At 44.7% G+C, this 14,598-nt stretch overlaps 1 protein-coding gene, 1 long non-coding RNA gene and 1 pseudogene across 7 annotated transcripts in view; 2 read left to right on the forward strand and 1 right to left on the reverse strand.

Annotated features, from left to right (window-relative positions):
* The window catches only part of Rin2 (Ras and Rab interactor 2), a 115,890-nt gene extending 108,370 nt beyond the window's left edge, over window positions 1-7,520 (forward strand). For all 5 annotated transcript variants that reach the window (XM_006500269.1, XM_006500270.3, XM_006500271.4 and 2 more), the window contains 2 exons: window positions 3,226-3,389; window positions 5,507-7,520. In XM_006500269.1, coding sequence (XP_006500332.1) covers window positions 3,226-3,389; window positions 5,507-5,827 — 485 coding nt within the window. In that variant the 3' untranslated portion in view covers window positions 5,828-7,520. The remainder of the gene's footprint in view (window positions 1-3,225; window positions 3,390-5,506) is intronic.
* Window positions 18-14,070, reverse strand: Gm39954. 2 transcript variants are annotated; one of them, XR_866798.2, is made up of 3 exons: window positions 13,734-14,070; window positions 13,381-13,416; window positions 18-1,116 (listed from the first exon to the last, which is right to left on the reverse strand). It is a non-coding gene; the product is annotated as a predicted gene, 39954 (long non-coding RNA). The 2 variants fall into 2 exon arrangements; XR_001783496.2 differs by having other exon boundaries at window positions 13,381-14,070.
* Window positions 11,966-12,808, forward strand: Gm11764 (predicted gene 11764; annotated as a pseudogene).
* Window positions 14,071-14,598: the final 528 nt, after the last annotated feature.

Raw genomic sequence — 14,598 nt, forward strand, 5'->3', positions numbered from 1 at the left:
TAAAAAAATACGGATTCTTTTATTTAGAAAGTTGCTGAGTTTTTATTAAAGAATAGTTACACTGATAGAAAAATAGCCTGCTATTGTTACCACTAAAATCAATGAAAAGCTGGCCTTAACAACAACAACAACAACAAAAGACTTGTTTCAAACAACACCATTGGTGTGCTTGCTGTTTGCTTTGGTGTTCAGGTTCAGTCCTACCCTGCGCTCAGTCTTAACTGAGGACATCCTAGCTCCTTCTGCATCAGTTAGAGGTTGGATCATAAAGAGCCTTCAGATGCTTGACTGTGTAGCTCACAACCTTGAAAGGCGACAAGAGCTGGGACTCTCCTGTGAGCTGGTCATTCTGGAAGGAGACAAATCGGGGCCTGTGTGCACATCTGTTAATTCTTTTCAGGAGTCTCTTGGGCACCCAGATAGACCCTGATGGGGCAGCTGTGTTTCTCTGTTCCTGTTGAGTTTCAGTCTGGGCTTGAGCACAAAGGTCTACCTGTCCTTGGGATGCCCTGGGTTTACATCATCTAGGAAGACATGCCCGCCCCATCCCTTTTTGGGCGCCACTAACTTGGGATAAGTATCCTCCATCCTGTCCCCAAGCCGAGGCAGATGTGAATGAGCTCTTCCGGCCTCTGTGTCTCACCCGGCCGTATCCATGAAATTTCAGCCGGGGACCCAGATATTCCAATATGAGCCCGTGACTCCCACGGTGTCTTTTCCTCTTCCAGGGATTGGGCAGTAGAGACAATGAGTGTGGCTTTGTCCAGGCACCGAGGTAGACATTTGTAAGCTCCAGTGTGGAGCCAACCCTTTTCCCACCATGTGATTATTGCGGTTTGGGGTTTATTTTGGTGGTTTCTAGTAGCAAGAAGACCCCTTGAGGCTTTGGGGAAAAGAGTGTCTCAGTGTCCCTTAGAAAAGCATCCTTCTGTTGTTGACAGTGTGTACTTAGATGCTTACGTCTTGTGGTCTGAGGACAGAGACACCATTTCCTGCCCCCTTTCCCAGCAGTGCCTCAGAGTGAGATCCCGGGTTTCAAGCTTGTCTTCTTAAAGGGGAACAAATCAGCATTGCGTTGTGACAGATGGGCAGGATTGTCTTCGCCAGCAGGAATCCCTGTGAGGAAGGAAAAAAAAAAAAGAATAATATAAAAAAAAAAAAAAGGATACACTGATGTCTAAACAGCCCGTGGGTTCCTCTGCATGAACTGTGCCAGGCACTCTGCTTGCCTTCCTTCCTGGGGAGAGCATGGCCCAGGCAGGCTGCCTGCCCGCGGCTCTGGACTAATCTGAGGTATTGAACTGCAGCTCCTCCGATCTGGACCTAGAGTTGCTGCAGTCATGTGTCACAGGCCCATGCTTTCTGTGGCCTGTCCAGAGCGCTCTTGGGTTGACTTTACAACAGTTTCATGTCTTTTCTGCTGTGTAAGCAGCCATTCTCATTTACAGCCCAGCACCATAGATCCCCTTGCAAGCTCAGAGCTCTTGCTTCTGGCGGGGTATGGTTTTGCTGAAATTGAAAACCTTCCTCTAATTGGATCCACATGTTTCAAAGTGTGGCCAGTTCTGTGTTTCCAGCATTTGAGGTTTTCTCCTTAGTGGGCTAAGCATATCAGGACTGTGGAGTCAAAATTTAAAGTCCAAGGAACCCCTCAGCACCCCACAGGGATTGTAGCTCCCGGAGCCACTGTTAAATGCTGACACCAGGATGCAGATTCTAGTAGTCGTGTAGATTGCCCTGGACTCCCCTGTGTGGCATTCACACACTTGAGCTAGCGTTATAAACTGAGTCATGTGTGACTTATTCCTGGGACAGATACTAAGGATTAATAATTTGTAGCAAAAGTTGCTGTAGAGATCTTAAATTGTGGATGGTAGGGTCAGGAAAACTCTAAACAAAAAGCCTGATATGGGCTGACTTGGCTTGTGGCTATGGCTAAATGGTAGAGCCCGTGGCTAGCTGCACCCTAAAGCATTGCAAAGAAAGAAAGGGGGCGGGGGAATCTCCATCGATGACTGCCAACAGCAAGGCTGCTTTGCCAGGTTCAACCCCAATGCGGGTTCACGGGCCTGTTACCCATGTTCCTGAGAGGTGAAACCATTTCAATCCTGCACATGGGTCAGAAAGAGTTCTGCAAGGCTCCCTGTGGGCAATTAAAGGCTTTGGCCATGAAAGTGACACTTCTTTCTCACTTGATTGCAATGAACTTCTGGTCTATGAGTGAATCAATTGTCACATCTGCCCTCTTTAATGTGTGTCTCCACTTCTGGGGGACAGGGATACAGGTTCTCATAATCTCCTGTTCCCCACCTCTGTCTTGAACACATAGTAGAACTCTAATGGATATTTTGTCCTTCTTCCCCTAAACTCTTTATGTAGTGTTTCTGTCCTATGGGGTATTATAAGGCATCTATTGATGATATAAGATTTATGGAAGGACTATGTCTTTAAATACAAAATATGTAGCATGCAGAGAATTCTCACTACGCCCTCAAAACGCCCTCTAGTGGCACTCAAGCACATTTGCAAATTCTTCAGCAAGCAACTGATTTATTTTTAAGACAAACCAAGAAAAATACATAGATATCTTAAAATGTCTCTTGTCTGTCAGCACTCCTCACTGACAGGAGAGATGAATTTTAATGGCACTCTCAGAGGGACACCACTGTATTTAATATATAAATCTCTTCTCTTAAATGTGGCAACAGGAATGCTATGGGCTCTTGGGTGTTCCCTGCCCCTGGCACAGGCTTGGATCACTCCATAAATGTGTGTGAGATGAATGCTTGAGTAGAGATGAGTGATACGCTGTAGGGTGTGAGTCTCTGTGGAAGCGATGGAGAAATCACCGTCTACTTCCATGCCTGTAAGGCTCTGCGCCTGAGAATTCAATCAACCACAAGCTGTAAAATTTAAGGAAAAAAAATGAAACAAACACATATAAACTTTTTAATTGTCCTTTCCCCTAAGCTCTTTATGTAATGTTTCTATTCTACAGGGTATTTTAAGTCATCTAATGATGATGTAAGATTTATGGGAGGATTATGTAGATCATATGCAAATGCTGTGACTTTTTTAATGATGAATTAAGCATCCATAGATTTTAGTATACAGGGGTCAGTCCCTAGACTCTGTCCCTAGAATTGTATGACATTAACGTCTGTGCATCTCCGCTGCCATCGCCAGTGTGACACTCCTAAGGACCCATTTTCACTGCTCTTCCAGGAGGCTATTACTTGACCAGTGCCTATGGGGCGCTATCTCTGATAAAGAATTTCCAAGAAGAACAGGCTGCGAGACTGCTCAGCTCCGAAGCCAGGGACACGCTGAGGCAGTGGCACAAGCGGAGAACCACCAACCGAACTATCCCCTCCGTTGACGACTTTCAGGTACACACCCAAGTCCAAGTCCCAGCCCTGCTTCCCCGTCTCCAGGGAAGGTAGAGCTATTTCCTACAGCACATGGCCTTAGGGCCTGAGGGCCTGGCTCAGGGGGAGTCACCTTGTAGAAAAGGAATAATGAAGCCACCCTCTGGTCACTCCAGTGTCTTTAGACGTGTACACAGATGCACCTCGACTTTCAAAGGTCCATGTTCTCACTGGCTACACTAGAAGAGAAAAGTGCACTAACTGTATCTAACCTATCAAACATGGTAATGTAGGAAAACAGTGGGCACCTGTGGGGAAGATTTGTTGTATCGAATTGTGATCTTGTTGCTGATTGTCAGGGCCAGTTCATCACTGCTATCCAGCCTTATCTGGTGGATGGTATTCAATATAGCCAGCCTGGGGGTGGGGGAGGTTATAGATTCAAAACCTGGCTGTTAGGATAGTTCAGTGGTAGACCAAATGTGCAATGTCCTGGGTTCCTTCCCTAACACTTATAGAAAAAAGAAGGAAAAATAAAAGTAAAAGTCAAGACATAGTCTCTACTGGGTGTGACTCACTTTTAAACATAAAGATAAATATAATTATCTCCACATAAAACATACACACAGTTGGCCTGCTGTTAAATACCTAACCCAACAAAATGTCCAAAGGAGAAAGCCGAGGCAGAGGGAACGGATATCCAGTTTCCTCAGGAAACAGCAGTGCTTATCCTGCAGCGCCCCCATCCCCTCCCCCCCTCCACCCCTGTTACCCTTTGGGAAGTGGGGGAGGTGCAACAAGGTATCTTTCTACCGCCACCCCTCCCCACTTTCTCCTTCAAGTTCTAAACCGAATCCCCTGGAATCAGTCCGGCTCTTAGGACAGCACCTCAGTTTGAGAGGTCGAGCTGCTGTGTGGTCCCCATAGGGTGACACAGAGCCTTTCCCTGGCCCAGCAACCCCCGAGTTCCTTCTGTCTGTGCAATGGGGATCGGATCTGCAGCTCTCTTTGGGCAATCATCTGAAGGCTCCTGTGGAAGCCTGAAACGTGGCTGTGCTTTATTTCCAAGTGCTGCACAGCCAGTTCCCTAGCAGGAACCTGAAACGGCAGGATGTATTTGCCTTTGTGTCCAGATTCTCCTCCCTTGCCTTCCCCCTCCCACTTCTCTGAAAACAAGCCTTGGTTCAAAGTCAAGCCCGTGCTTGAAAAGCAAGGTCAGCATGTTCTCCAGGACTGCAATTTTCTCAGAAATTCCTTTCAGACACACCAACTACAAAAGAACAACACATGCTGTGCGCACACACACACCTGCTTAGGTTGTTCAAGAGCATCCACACGGTGAGTTGTTTAGCTCATGCAGACGTTGGGCTACTGCCATATCGGATATGCAAGGAGATGGGGGTCCCGAGAGGCTCACTGTCTCCTAAGGCACCTACATGACTCTTAATGCCAAGCTTGCAGCCGGCTCCTTTTACTTCCCCAGCATCACGTTATGCTTAGTCAGCCCCGTCTCAAAAGCCTTCTGGCAGAATCAACATCCCTTCCCTGATTCTTCCCACATTTCAGCCCCAGCCACTGGGAGACTGGGAGTCTTATGTAAGGTGGCGCCGCATGAGATCACCATTTGGGGAGAGTGGTCAGACCTCAGCAGTTTGACCAAGCATTGTTGTCTTTGGGTAGGCTTCCTAGAATGGCACAAAGCAAGCATCATGGGTGCTGGTATGTCTAGATGTTTTAAATCCCTTCCTGCTAACTGCTGCCCCAGACTCTCCTGCTGTTTGGGTTATTTTTCAAGCTGAGAAAAATCCCACTTTGGATATGGTTCACACTCTTAGTCAGGATCTCTTCAGCAGCTGGCCTTATAATGGATATAGAAAGATGAAAACCAGGGCTGGCGGGACTTCCTGTTGTTTCCCTTTGCAATGAGTTAACACGTGGCAGTTCAGTCCCCGCCATGGTCTCTGCCACTGTCCAAGTACAGATCAGAATCTTTCCTGGCAAGAGCTGTGTGGTCTGACTAAACATCTGGACAAGCCCGAGCCTTGAGTGGCTCTCCAGTTTGGCCTTGCACTTACCTCTGAACAGCGTCTGTTTTCTTTTCTGCGCTAGCTCCTGACATCTCTGTTTTCCCCTTGCAGAATTACCTCCGAGTTGCCTTCCAAGAGGTCAACAGCGGATGCACTGGGAAGACCCTCCTTGTGAGACCGTACATCACCACAGAGGATGTGTGTCAGCTCTGTGCTGAGAAATTTAAGGTGGAGGACCCTGAAGAGTACAGCCTGTTTCTCTTTGTTGATGAGACATGGCAACAACTGGCAGAGGACACTTATCCTCAGAAGATCAAGGCCGAACTGCACAGCCGGCCTCAGCCCCACATCTTCCACTTTGTCTACAAACGAATCAAGAGTGATCCTTACGGGGTGATTTTCCAGAATGGAGAAGACCTCACTCCCTCATAGGGGACACTTGGGACTTCCCATTGATACATCCAAAAAGGGAGCTGAGAGTCTAGCTTTCTGGCTGCCTTGGGTTTGAGCTTAGAAGACAGCCACCTCCTCAAGCATCCCTCAGTTCAGTGACTAAGCCATCCATAGGCTGATTTGGCCAAGGGCATCCTTTAGATACATTGCCCAGATGAGGTAGCTGAGATTTGGGAAATAGTAAGACTCTCATCCAGAAATGGTAAATTGCATTTAATGGTTCAGGTGTCCTGAGATCACTGGTTAGTTAACTAGTTAACCTTAGCCAGCTTCAGGGTTGGCTTACACATCTGTATATGTGCTGAGGAAACACTTAAGGTACAAACTCTTCTCTTGGATTCGATAGCAGCTGTTGACAAGACTGTCCGATGCAGTTCGTCAGGTCCCTCTCAGCTTTGTGGATGGCTCCATCCTTCCCTCTTGCCCTTCTTTTGTCCATCCTTCATCCTATACTTTTTTTTTTTTACAAAGAGCCTTTGTGTTTTTATATATTTCATAGAAAATTTTATAGCAGTTGCAGGTAAACTGTCAGGATTGGTTTTTAAAATATTTTTGTAACTTTTAAAATATTCTATAAGTATGCATGTGATTTAACATTTAATATTTGAAGATAAATCTCTTGCTGGATTTGAGAGTACTGCATTTTAGACGCCTCATAGATAATCTCTCTTCTATAACTGGATATTTTCGGCAAATTTGTGGGGAGAGACTTCTGGTTGTCTTAAAGAAATCCCTGACGCTGGCCACAGGCTGCCTTTGAAAAATCGGGTGTACTGTTGTTACATTGTTGTTACATTGTTCACTTTTAGCGGTGTATTGTTACATTGTTCACTTTTAGTGCTGGTGTCTGTTTATGTTTTTAAGCAATCGAGGCTGAGAATTAGAAGAGAAATGAATGTAGAGAGAGGTAGAGAGAGAAACACAGACTCTAAGGGGGGGACTGAGGAATGTAGTCTGCAGGTTCAGGCTCTTCGCAAGACGTTGGAAAAGGAGTCAGTACTGTAAAATATGTGCTGCGGTGAGCTTTGACAAAGATCTGTTCCATATGCTATCTGCTTTGGGGAAAAGTAAATCAAGGATAACGATCCCTCTGACCCATTTTGTAAGCCGACACTAAGGACATCCATTTATTTGGAGGCAGAAACCAAGTCATGTATAATACGAGTTTAGTTGAGTTCAATGAGATGTTGATGGGGAGAGAATGCACTAAAACCAAAACCAAACCAAAAACAAAACAAAACAAAAAACAAACCTTCTGTATTTGGTTGGGGCATGGTAGAGCTAACATTCACACACTAGCATGCTGGGTTCCATCCTCAGTGTGACAAATAATGAGCAAAACAAGCAGAAAACATGGATGTATGGTGAAGTTAGACTTATGTTGTATAAGATGAGTTTATGGACACACGTATTCCAGAAGGGTCATACATCAGTGTAATACAGATCATTGCAAAACAAAAGCAGAAAGCCATGTTACTATCCTGTGTAAGGATGTTCAGGCATCTGATCTGGAGGACCTCGTACCCTGTACAAGGCTTTTGTTGTCCCAGAACCCTCCCTTGGCACATGCTGGGTTGTGCTTCCTTTTGTAAATGATTTTCAATGGAATTTTGCACATAATACATTGTAATACTGTACAATAATCCTATGTAAAATAATTTTTGCAATATTCTTCAGTTGTCTTTTTTGTTGTTGGTGGTGGTGGTGGCAGCTATTTGTTTGAGTCAGAATATAATCATGTACCCAAAGATGCTGTGCAAGTGTACATGACAGTGGCTGGGGCTTGGTGGCCTCTGCCTTTTACCATAGCACCCAGGAGGCAGAGGCACATGGATCTCTGTGAGTTGCAGGCAAGCTGTGCTACATAGTGAGACCCTGTTTCAAACATCCAGGGGCGCAAACACACATGTGTACGCATGCACACAGTACACAACCATGAACTCCACGTTGATCTGGTAGTTTTGAAGAGCAAATAGGACACTGCTCCAAAGCTTATGGACCAATGGAACAGAAATCAAAAAGCGAAGAGAACAGTTGGTCCATGGCCCACAAGTATTTGCACGATTATCCAGCCCAGTACTTGGCTTAGATGGCTCCAGAGCAAATCACAACTGATCTGAACTCAGAGCCAGGCAGGGTCCTGCAGACAACTCCTCCCTGTCCTTAGGCAACCTCTGCTGTATCCTGGCTGAGAGTTAGGATTGCAAAATCTGCTAGCATCGCAGGCCTGATCCTCTGCTGGGTGTTCTGGGGATTGCAGCCATGCGACTGCTAAGTGCCCATTGCATCCCTGTGGATAGGGAGAAGGGAAGTTCAGAGGGTTTCTGGGATATCCATAAGATAGCTACTTCAGAGACCAGAAGGAAGGCTGACTGAGCTTGCTTTCAATGTTTGGAGCGAAGAGACACTGCTCGCGACATCTGTCCAGTTGCCCTCCCAACTCTGCAAATTTAGACGATGAGGCTGTCCTTAGGCTGAGGTACTCCTCTTAGATTAAAAGCGGGTCACGACATCCAAATTAGGCAGTTCGAGCAGGCCCCGTGAGAGCAGAGTCAGAAAAGCTAGAATGAGCAGAAGAAAACATCACAAGACTTGCCCTGGTTTGTCATTGGGCAATGCTTCCCTGGCAGAGTTTCAACACATGTGTCTTCAGTTTTCCCCCCACGCAGGCATTTCTCACTTCTCAGTTTGTCAGGAAACAGGCCCTGGTGGAGTTTGGATAGGGTAAGAGCAGAGTAAAAATATACATGCTGGACGGAGGGAGAGGAGGGTGCACTTCCAGACCTAAAAATATCTTGAATGGCAGCCAGAGGAAGGAATTTTGTTTTTGATGTTGGACAGACTGCCAACTATGACCCCCTTAGGGACACAGAAAAAAAAGAAAGAAATGGAAATTGTTAAGGTTGTTTGTATCATGTGGAAGTTACTTTAAATCTACAAGCAAATGCAAACTAAAGGAAGGAAGCTGGGCCTGACTGCTTCCATTCACAAAGGCAGCCTCACTGCCCTAGCAGCTCTGACCTTCCTCTTCTGGAAGAAACATGAAATAAAAGGGGCCTGTGGTGTTTAGGAGCCTGGCTCTACCCTCAGGTGTCTGGGAAGACTCACACAGGTGGGGATCTGTCTATGTGGGACACGTGGTGTAATTGCCCAGAAGTGTCTGAGAACAAAATGGCGACTCTCTGTTTTCAGACCATTCGAGTATGGGTAAATTTGAGACCCAAATGTTGTTTGCCATTTGGTGATCCTTAGTCGTGTGGGGAAGATGACCTTCTCCACAAGTCACATTACAGTGCCGAATCACAAGCAGATGGCGGGAAAGGAGAGGGAGGGAAGAACTGGCATTTGTTTCAGGAAACATGTTCCATACTGAAAAGGGTCTGTGTTTTAGCATCAATGAGTGGGTAGCAGCTGGCCCAGACTTCCACATGAATATTGACTCTGTTGGGGAAGGAACCATAGGGAGTTTAAAAGAACAAAACAAAACAAAACAAAAAGAGGGAAGCATATTTGGAGTTAGGAGTGTAGCTTGATAATACAGGGCTTGTGTAACATACTCTTGGTCCTGTGTTCGATACCCAGCATGCACTGCACACGCACGGCTACCCACCACTCCTCACTCCCACCTGTACCCCCCACACACACACACACCCACCAGGAACTCACTCAGAGATCCGAAGGGTATCAGTACTCTTCATTTTACATTTTGTTGATGTCATTTGATGTTTAAGACAAGTTTCACCATGTACCCTAAAACTGGCCATAAACTTGCTGTGGTCCTCCTGTCTCTGACTCCTGAGTCAGAGACTTTGTTTTCTTTTCAGACTAAGAGATTGAACCCAGACTAGATAGGTGCTTTACTATTGATCCCCACCCCAGTTCAGTCCAGAGCCAATACTCCTTTGTTGTCATTTTGAGATAGGGTCTCACACAGTCCAGGGCGGTCTCAAGCTCCCTGTAAAGTCAAGTATGGGGCTGGTGAGATGGCTCAGTGGGTAAGAGCACCCGACTGCTCTTCCGAAGGTCCGGAGTTCAAATCCCAGCAACCACATGGTGGCTCACAACCATCTGTAACAAGATCTGACTCCACTCTTCTGGAGTGTCTGAAGACAGCTACAGTGTACTTACATATAATAAATAAATAAATAAATCTTAAAAAAAAAGTCAAGTATGACTTTGAACTCCTGATCCTGAGTGCTGGGATTATATACATGTGACACAGAGCCCAGCTAGTGGGCCAGTACTCTTACCTGAGGGATAACCAAGGTTTGTCCTGAGGATTCTGGATGGAAAATGTCCCAAGGAGTGACGTGGCTAGGGGACGGGTTCTTTTCTTGATTCTAATAAAAACTGGAATCCTAAAGCAGGATTTTCCAAAATTCTTATTCTCTATATTAAAAGCACCTAGAATAGCATTATATGACTGCCTCTGGGTATTTCCTTTGACAGAATATATTCAAATCAATGTAGCTGAAGATTTTACAGTTTGCCTTGTGGGGATGAGGTCTACAGAGAGCTAGGAAAGACATTCAGAATACCCCTGGCTTGCCTCTCGGAGCAGCTCGTACATTTCCAGGACATTTGTCACTCACACAATAGAAGGTGTAGTCACTAGCTCTTCCTCTTTCCTTCATGTGATCATCTCCAGTTCTTCTTATGCCCCACCCCCACCCCACCCCTACCTGGGAGCTATAGGGCATTTATCTCTCGCAGCAAATCTTAAAATGCTTGTATTCCACTCCAAGGCCTCCTGTCAAAACACAGGCTATGACTTGCCTTCTTGCTTGCTTTTCCAGCTCTAGCTAGAGAATTCATTGTGAATGAACCATCAACCACCCACCCTGTCTGTCACAAAGACTCCGAGGCAACTGCTGCAGTTTTAAGTGTGTAATTTTAAGTAATTTTGATTTTGCTTCTCAGTGTTGGGATGGGATCCAGGTCCTTGTGTTCTCTAGGCAAGCACTCTGCCTCTGAGTTGGGACACCCAGCCCTAGGCTACATCTTGAAATCACCTGGGGCTGCCTAGACCATCAGTGGTCTTCAAGTGGTACCCAAGTGTCCCGGTGATTAACACCTCAGGATGCTCCCACCAAGAGCTACCAGGCACAATTCTTAAAGTGACAGCACCGTGGGCATGTAGCCTCTTGCTTGGCCACTAACGTCTGAATAGTGCACACTCCTTATTTCGCTCAAGTACTTTGGGCCCCTTTATCCAACATAAACATAAAGCTGATTACAAATTTTCTAGAAGCCACATTTAAAAAAAGAAAAAATCCTTTAATCCCAGCACTTGGGAGGCAGAGGCAGGCAGATTTCTGAGTTCAGTTCGAGGCCAGCCTGGTCTACAAAGTGAGTTCCTGTACAGCCAAGGCTACACAAAGAAACCCTGTCTCGAAAAACCAAGAAAGAAAGAAAGAGAGAGAGAGTGAGAGAGAAAAAAAGACTAGCAGTTCAAATTAATTTTATAGATGTTATTTAACCCACGAGAATCCAAATATTATATTTCAACAATATAAAACATTAAATAGGTATTTTACATTCTTTTAAAAATATAAGTCTTCAAAAATCTTATGTTTATTTTATACTCAATAGCACATCTAATTACACATGGACTTTATCTCAAATCATCTCTAGTCTCTGTGCCTAGTGGCCACCAAACTGGATAATGAAGTTATAACGAATTAGCAGAAATGATTTTAAGTGTGTGTGTGTGTGTGAGAGAGAGAGAGAGAGAGAGAGAGAGAGAGAGAGAGAGAGAGAGCGCGCAAGCGAGAGAGCGAGAGAGCGCGAGAATGCATTTCCTACTAGCTAAGCGTACCACCAGGAGCTATAGTTAGAATGTTTTCCCCGCAAAGGAAGAAAAACAGAGGAAAGAGGATGCAAAGACAAGTCTTGCTGATCTCCCATTCATGGCTAAAATGTGATCCTGTGATGAGCCATCTCCACCCCCACAGCAGTCTGAAATAGTACTCCCAAAACGGAATTAATAATGAGCTAAAAATAATACCGTAATCAGGGTTATCCCAACAGTTCCCCTTCTTTTAATTTCATTTATTTATTATGTTCACTTATTTAAAGACATCCATCAGTGCTACTCCTAACTTACTTTGGAAAAAAGAAGCCATAGAGAGGACATGGTGCTCAACCTGGCAGCCGCTTGGCCCGCTTGTCGGGCTTTCCCAGCCACGGGGTCTCCCGAACCTCCTCTTCTCTCTGGGGCTCTGGGGCTTCTGCGGTCGCTGTGGGACTTTGTGGGGCTGCTGCCTCCGCCGTTGGTGGCCAGGAGACGCCCAAGTGTGAGGACCTCAGAGTGGGACAATATATTTGTAAAGAACCAAAAATGAACGATGCTAAACAAGACTCAGTCAACTGTACAAACTATACAGCTCGTGTTCAGTGTTTTCCAGCTTGTAAGGATTTGAGTGGAAATGAAACACATTTTACTGGAAATGAAGTTGGTTTTCTCAAGCCCGTATCTTGCCAAAATGTCAATGGCTATTTGGCTATTTGTGCCGAGTGGCAGTTGCTTTACTCCTGGTTTGGGATGGCTGGGAGATTGATTTTACCTTGGAGTTTCTACCTGAAGCTTATTAGAGTTTTGCACCATAAGATTTTGTGGAATTGGGAGCCTGATTGATGTCGTGTTTATTTCAGTGCAGATTGTTGGCCCTTCAGTAGTTACATTATAGACTATTATGAAACCAGACTTACAAGACTCAGCATTACTAATGAAACATTTAGAAAAACACACTTGGATCCACTAAGTGTTTAAAATGAGGAAAACCTTTGAGTCTTCCTGATTTCAGTCAAGAACCCTGTATGTGAAATCCCAAATTTTCCTTAGTATATTGCTTGATGGGTTCTAGATGATGTTTTAACATGAGCTCAACTTCGATTTGTAGATTTAGTTAAAATATATTATTCCTAGACTTATTTAATAGACTTTCTTAGAAATTGGTACAATATTTTTTTGTGGGCTTCTGTCTCTATGAGTTAGCTAGTCTGCTACTCGACATTTGTCATTTTCATTTGTGAAAAATAAAAATATAACCCATTTAGAAAAAGAAAGAAGAAAGAAAGAAAGAAAGAAAGAAAGAAAGAAAGAAAGAAAGAAAGAAAGAAAGAAAAGAAAGACCATACAGTATGTGATGTGGTTCATTTGTATTATTTCTTTTGCCCAGATTCCATATTTGCTGTAGCTGTGGGAGAATAGGCTTATTTGACAGATTGCAATGTTAGTTAATTTTCTTTTTCCTCTTCTTCTCCTGACCATTTGTTTACTGGTGTGCAGGAGGATGCAGTTCATTATGAACTGAAAGAAAGAAAAACAAATGTCATAACGTTAAGCTGCTAACAGCACTTTAACCAACTGAAAGTCCATACAGAAGTCAACCAGCACCGAGGCAGGAGACTGTCTATCCTGACAGCCACAGGTCAAACTCCCTGCCCACTGGAAGTCCACTAGGATTCCAAGCTGCTCTTGGAATTGATGAATTAGAATCTACTTTTGGAAATAGTGGTATAGCATTTACCTCTCATGTACAAGGTCCTGAAGCCAGTTCCCAGCACTGCATCAAAAAGGGGGGGGGGCGGACAAAGAAATTGAGAATTTGTATTTCTGCACTTTAACAAAACTCCCCACCCCATGGCTTTACGTTCACTTCAATACAATATGGCTTGGCTGCAAAACACTGCAAAGCATATTAGGGACACAGGACCTGGTCAGCTGATTCAAATAGACAAACATGGTGCTATGCTACCCTACCCCTCAGTGAGAGGATACAGACTATGATGCCTAGTAGAATTATGGCAGACAATCTTGCTTAAATCACCTGTATATCCTACAAAAAGGATAAAAATGTGTATATCAAAAGCAAGTATTTACCTCATGAATAGCCATGATATCTTGCTTTTTAGGCAAAGGGTCCTCTGGACCTGGGGCGATGATTCTAAAAATGAGAAGGTGACAGTAAAAACAATGACTTTGCTGGAAGCTGTGTGTCAGGAAGGCCTGTGTCTGGGCTAGCTGCTTGTAGATATGTGTGTAGTAAGCACATGTGTGTGTGTGTGTGTGTGTGTGTGTGTGTGTGTGTGTGTGTGCGCGCGCGCGTGTGCATGCATGTATGTAGTATGATTATATAGTCCATCTAGTTAACTAGTCAGTCACACTGTCTATATGTGATGTGAGAGGTTTATGAGCCTTTTAGTTTTCTTAGGAGACAACTTTTTTTGTTTGTTTACTTATTTATTTATTTATTTATTTTTATGCATATGCTTTGCTGTCTTCAGACACACCAGAAGAGGGCATTAGATCCCATTACAGATGATGGTGAGCCACCATGTGGTTGCTAGGAATTGAACTCAGGACCTCTGGAAGAGCAGTCGGTGCTCTTAACCACTGAGCCAACTCTCCAGCCCCGACAACTTCTTTTTAAAGGCAATTTGCCCAACCAAAGACCTATCAATGATGGGGCTGCCTTACTCATTGGTTTTGAAGAATGAAGACGGTATTTTAAAATCAAATGTATTTGCTAGCCAAAGAATGAATTACAGAAAAGCAAGCTGTGAAAGGTGCTGCCTCCACTTCTCCAGAAAAGAGACAGGGTTTCTCTGTGTAGCCCTGGTTGTCCGGGAACTTGCTCTGTAGACCAGGCTGGCCTCTTAACTCAGAGAGCCACCTGCCTGACCAAGCCAGCTCAGTCTGTCAACAGAGTCTCAAGGGAGCAAGGATTGAAAAGAAAAAGACAATT

The sequence above is a fragment of the Mus musculus genome, chromosome 2 (genome assembly GCF_000001635.26).
Source record: "Mus musculus strain C57BL/6J chromosome 2, GRCm38.p6 C57BL/6J".
Classification (NCBI taxonomy): Eukaryota; Metazoa; Chordata; class Mammalia; order Rodentia; family Muridae; genus Mus; species Mus musculus.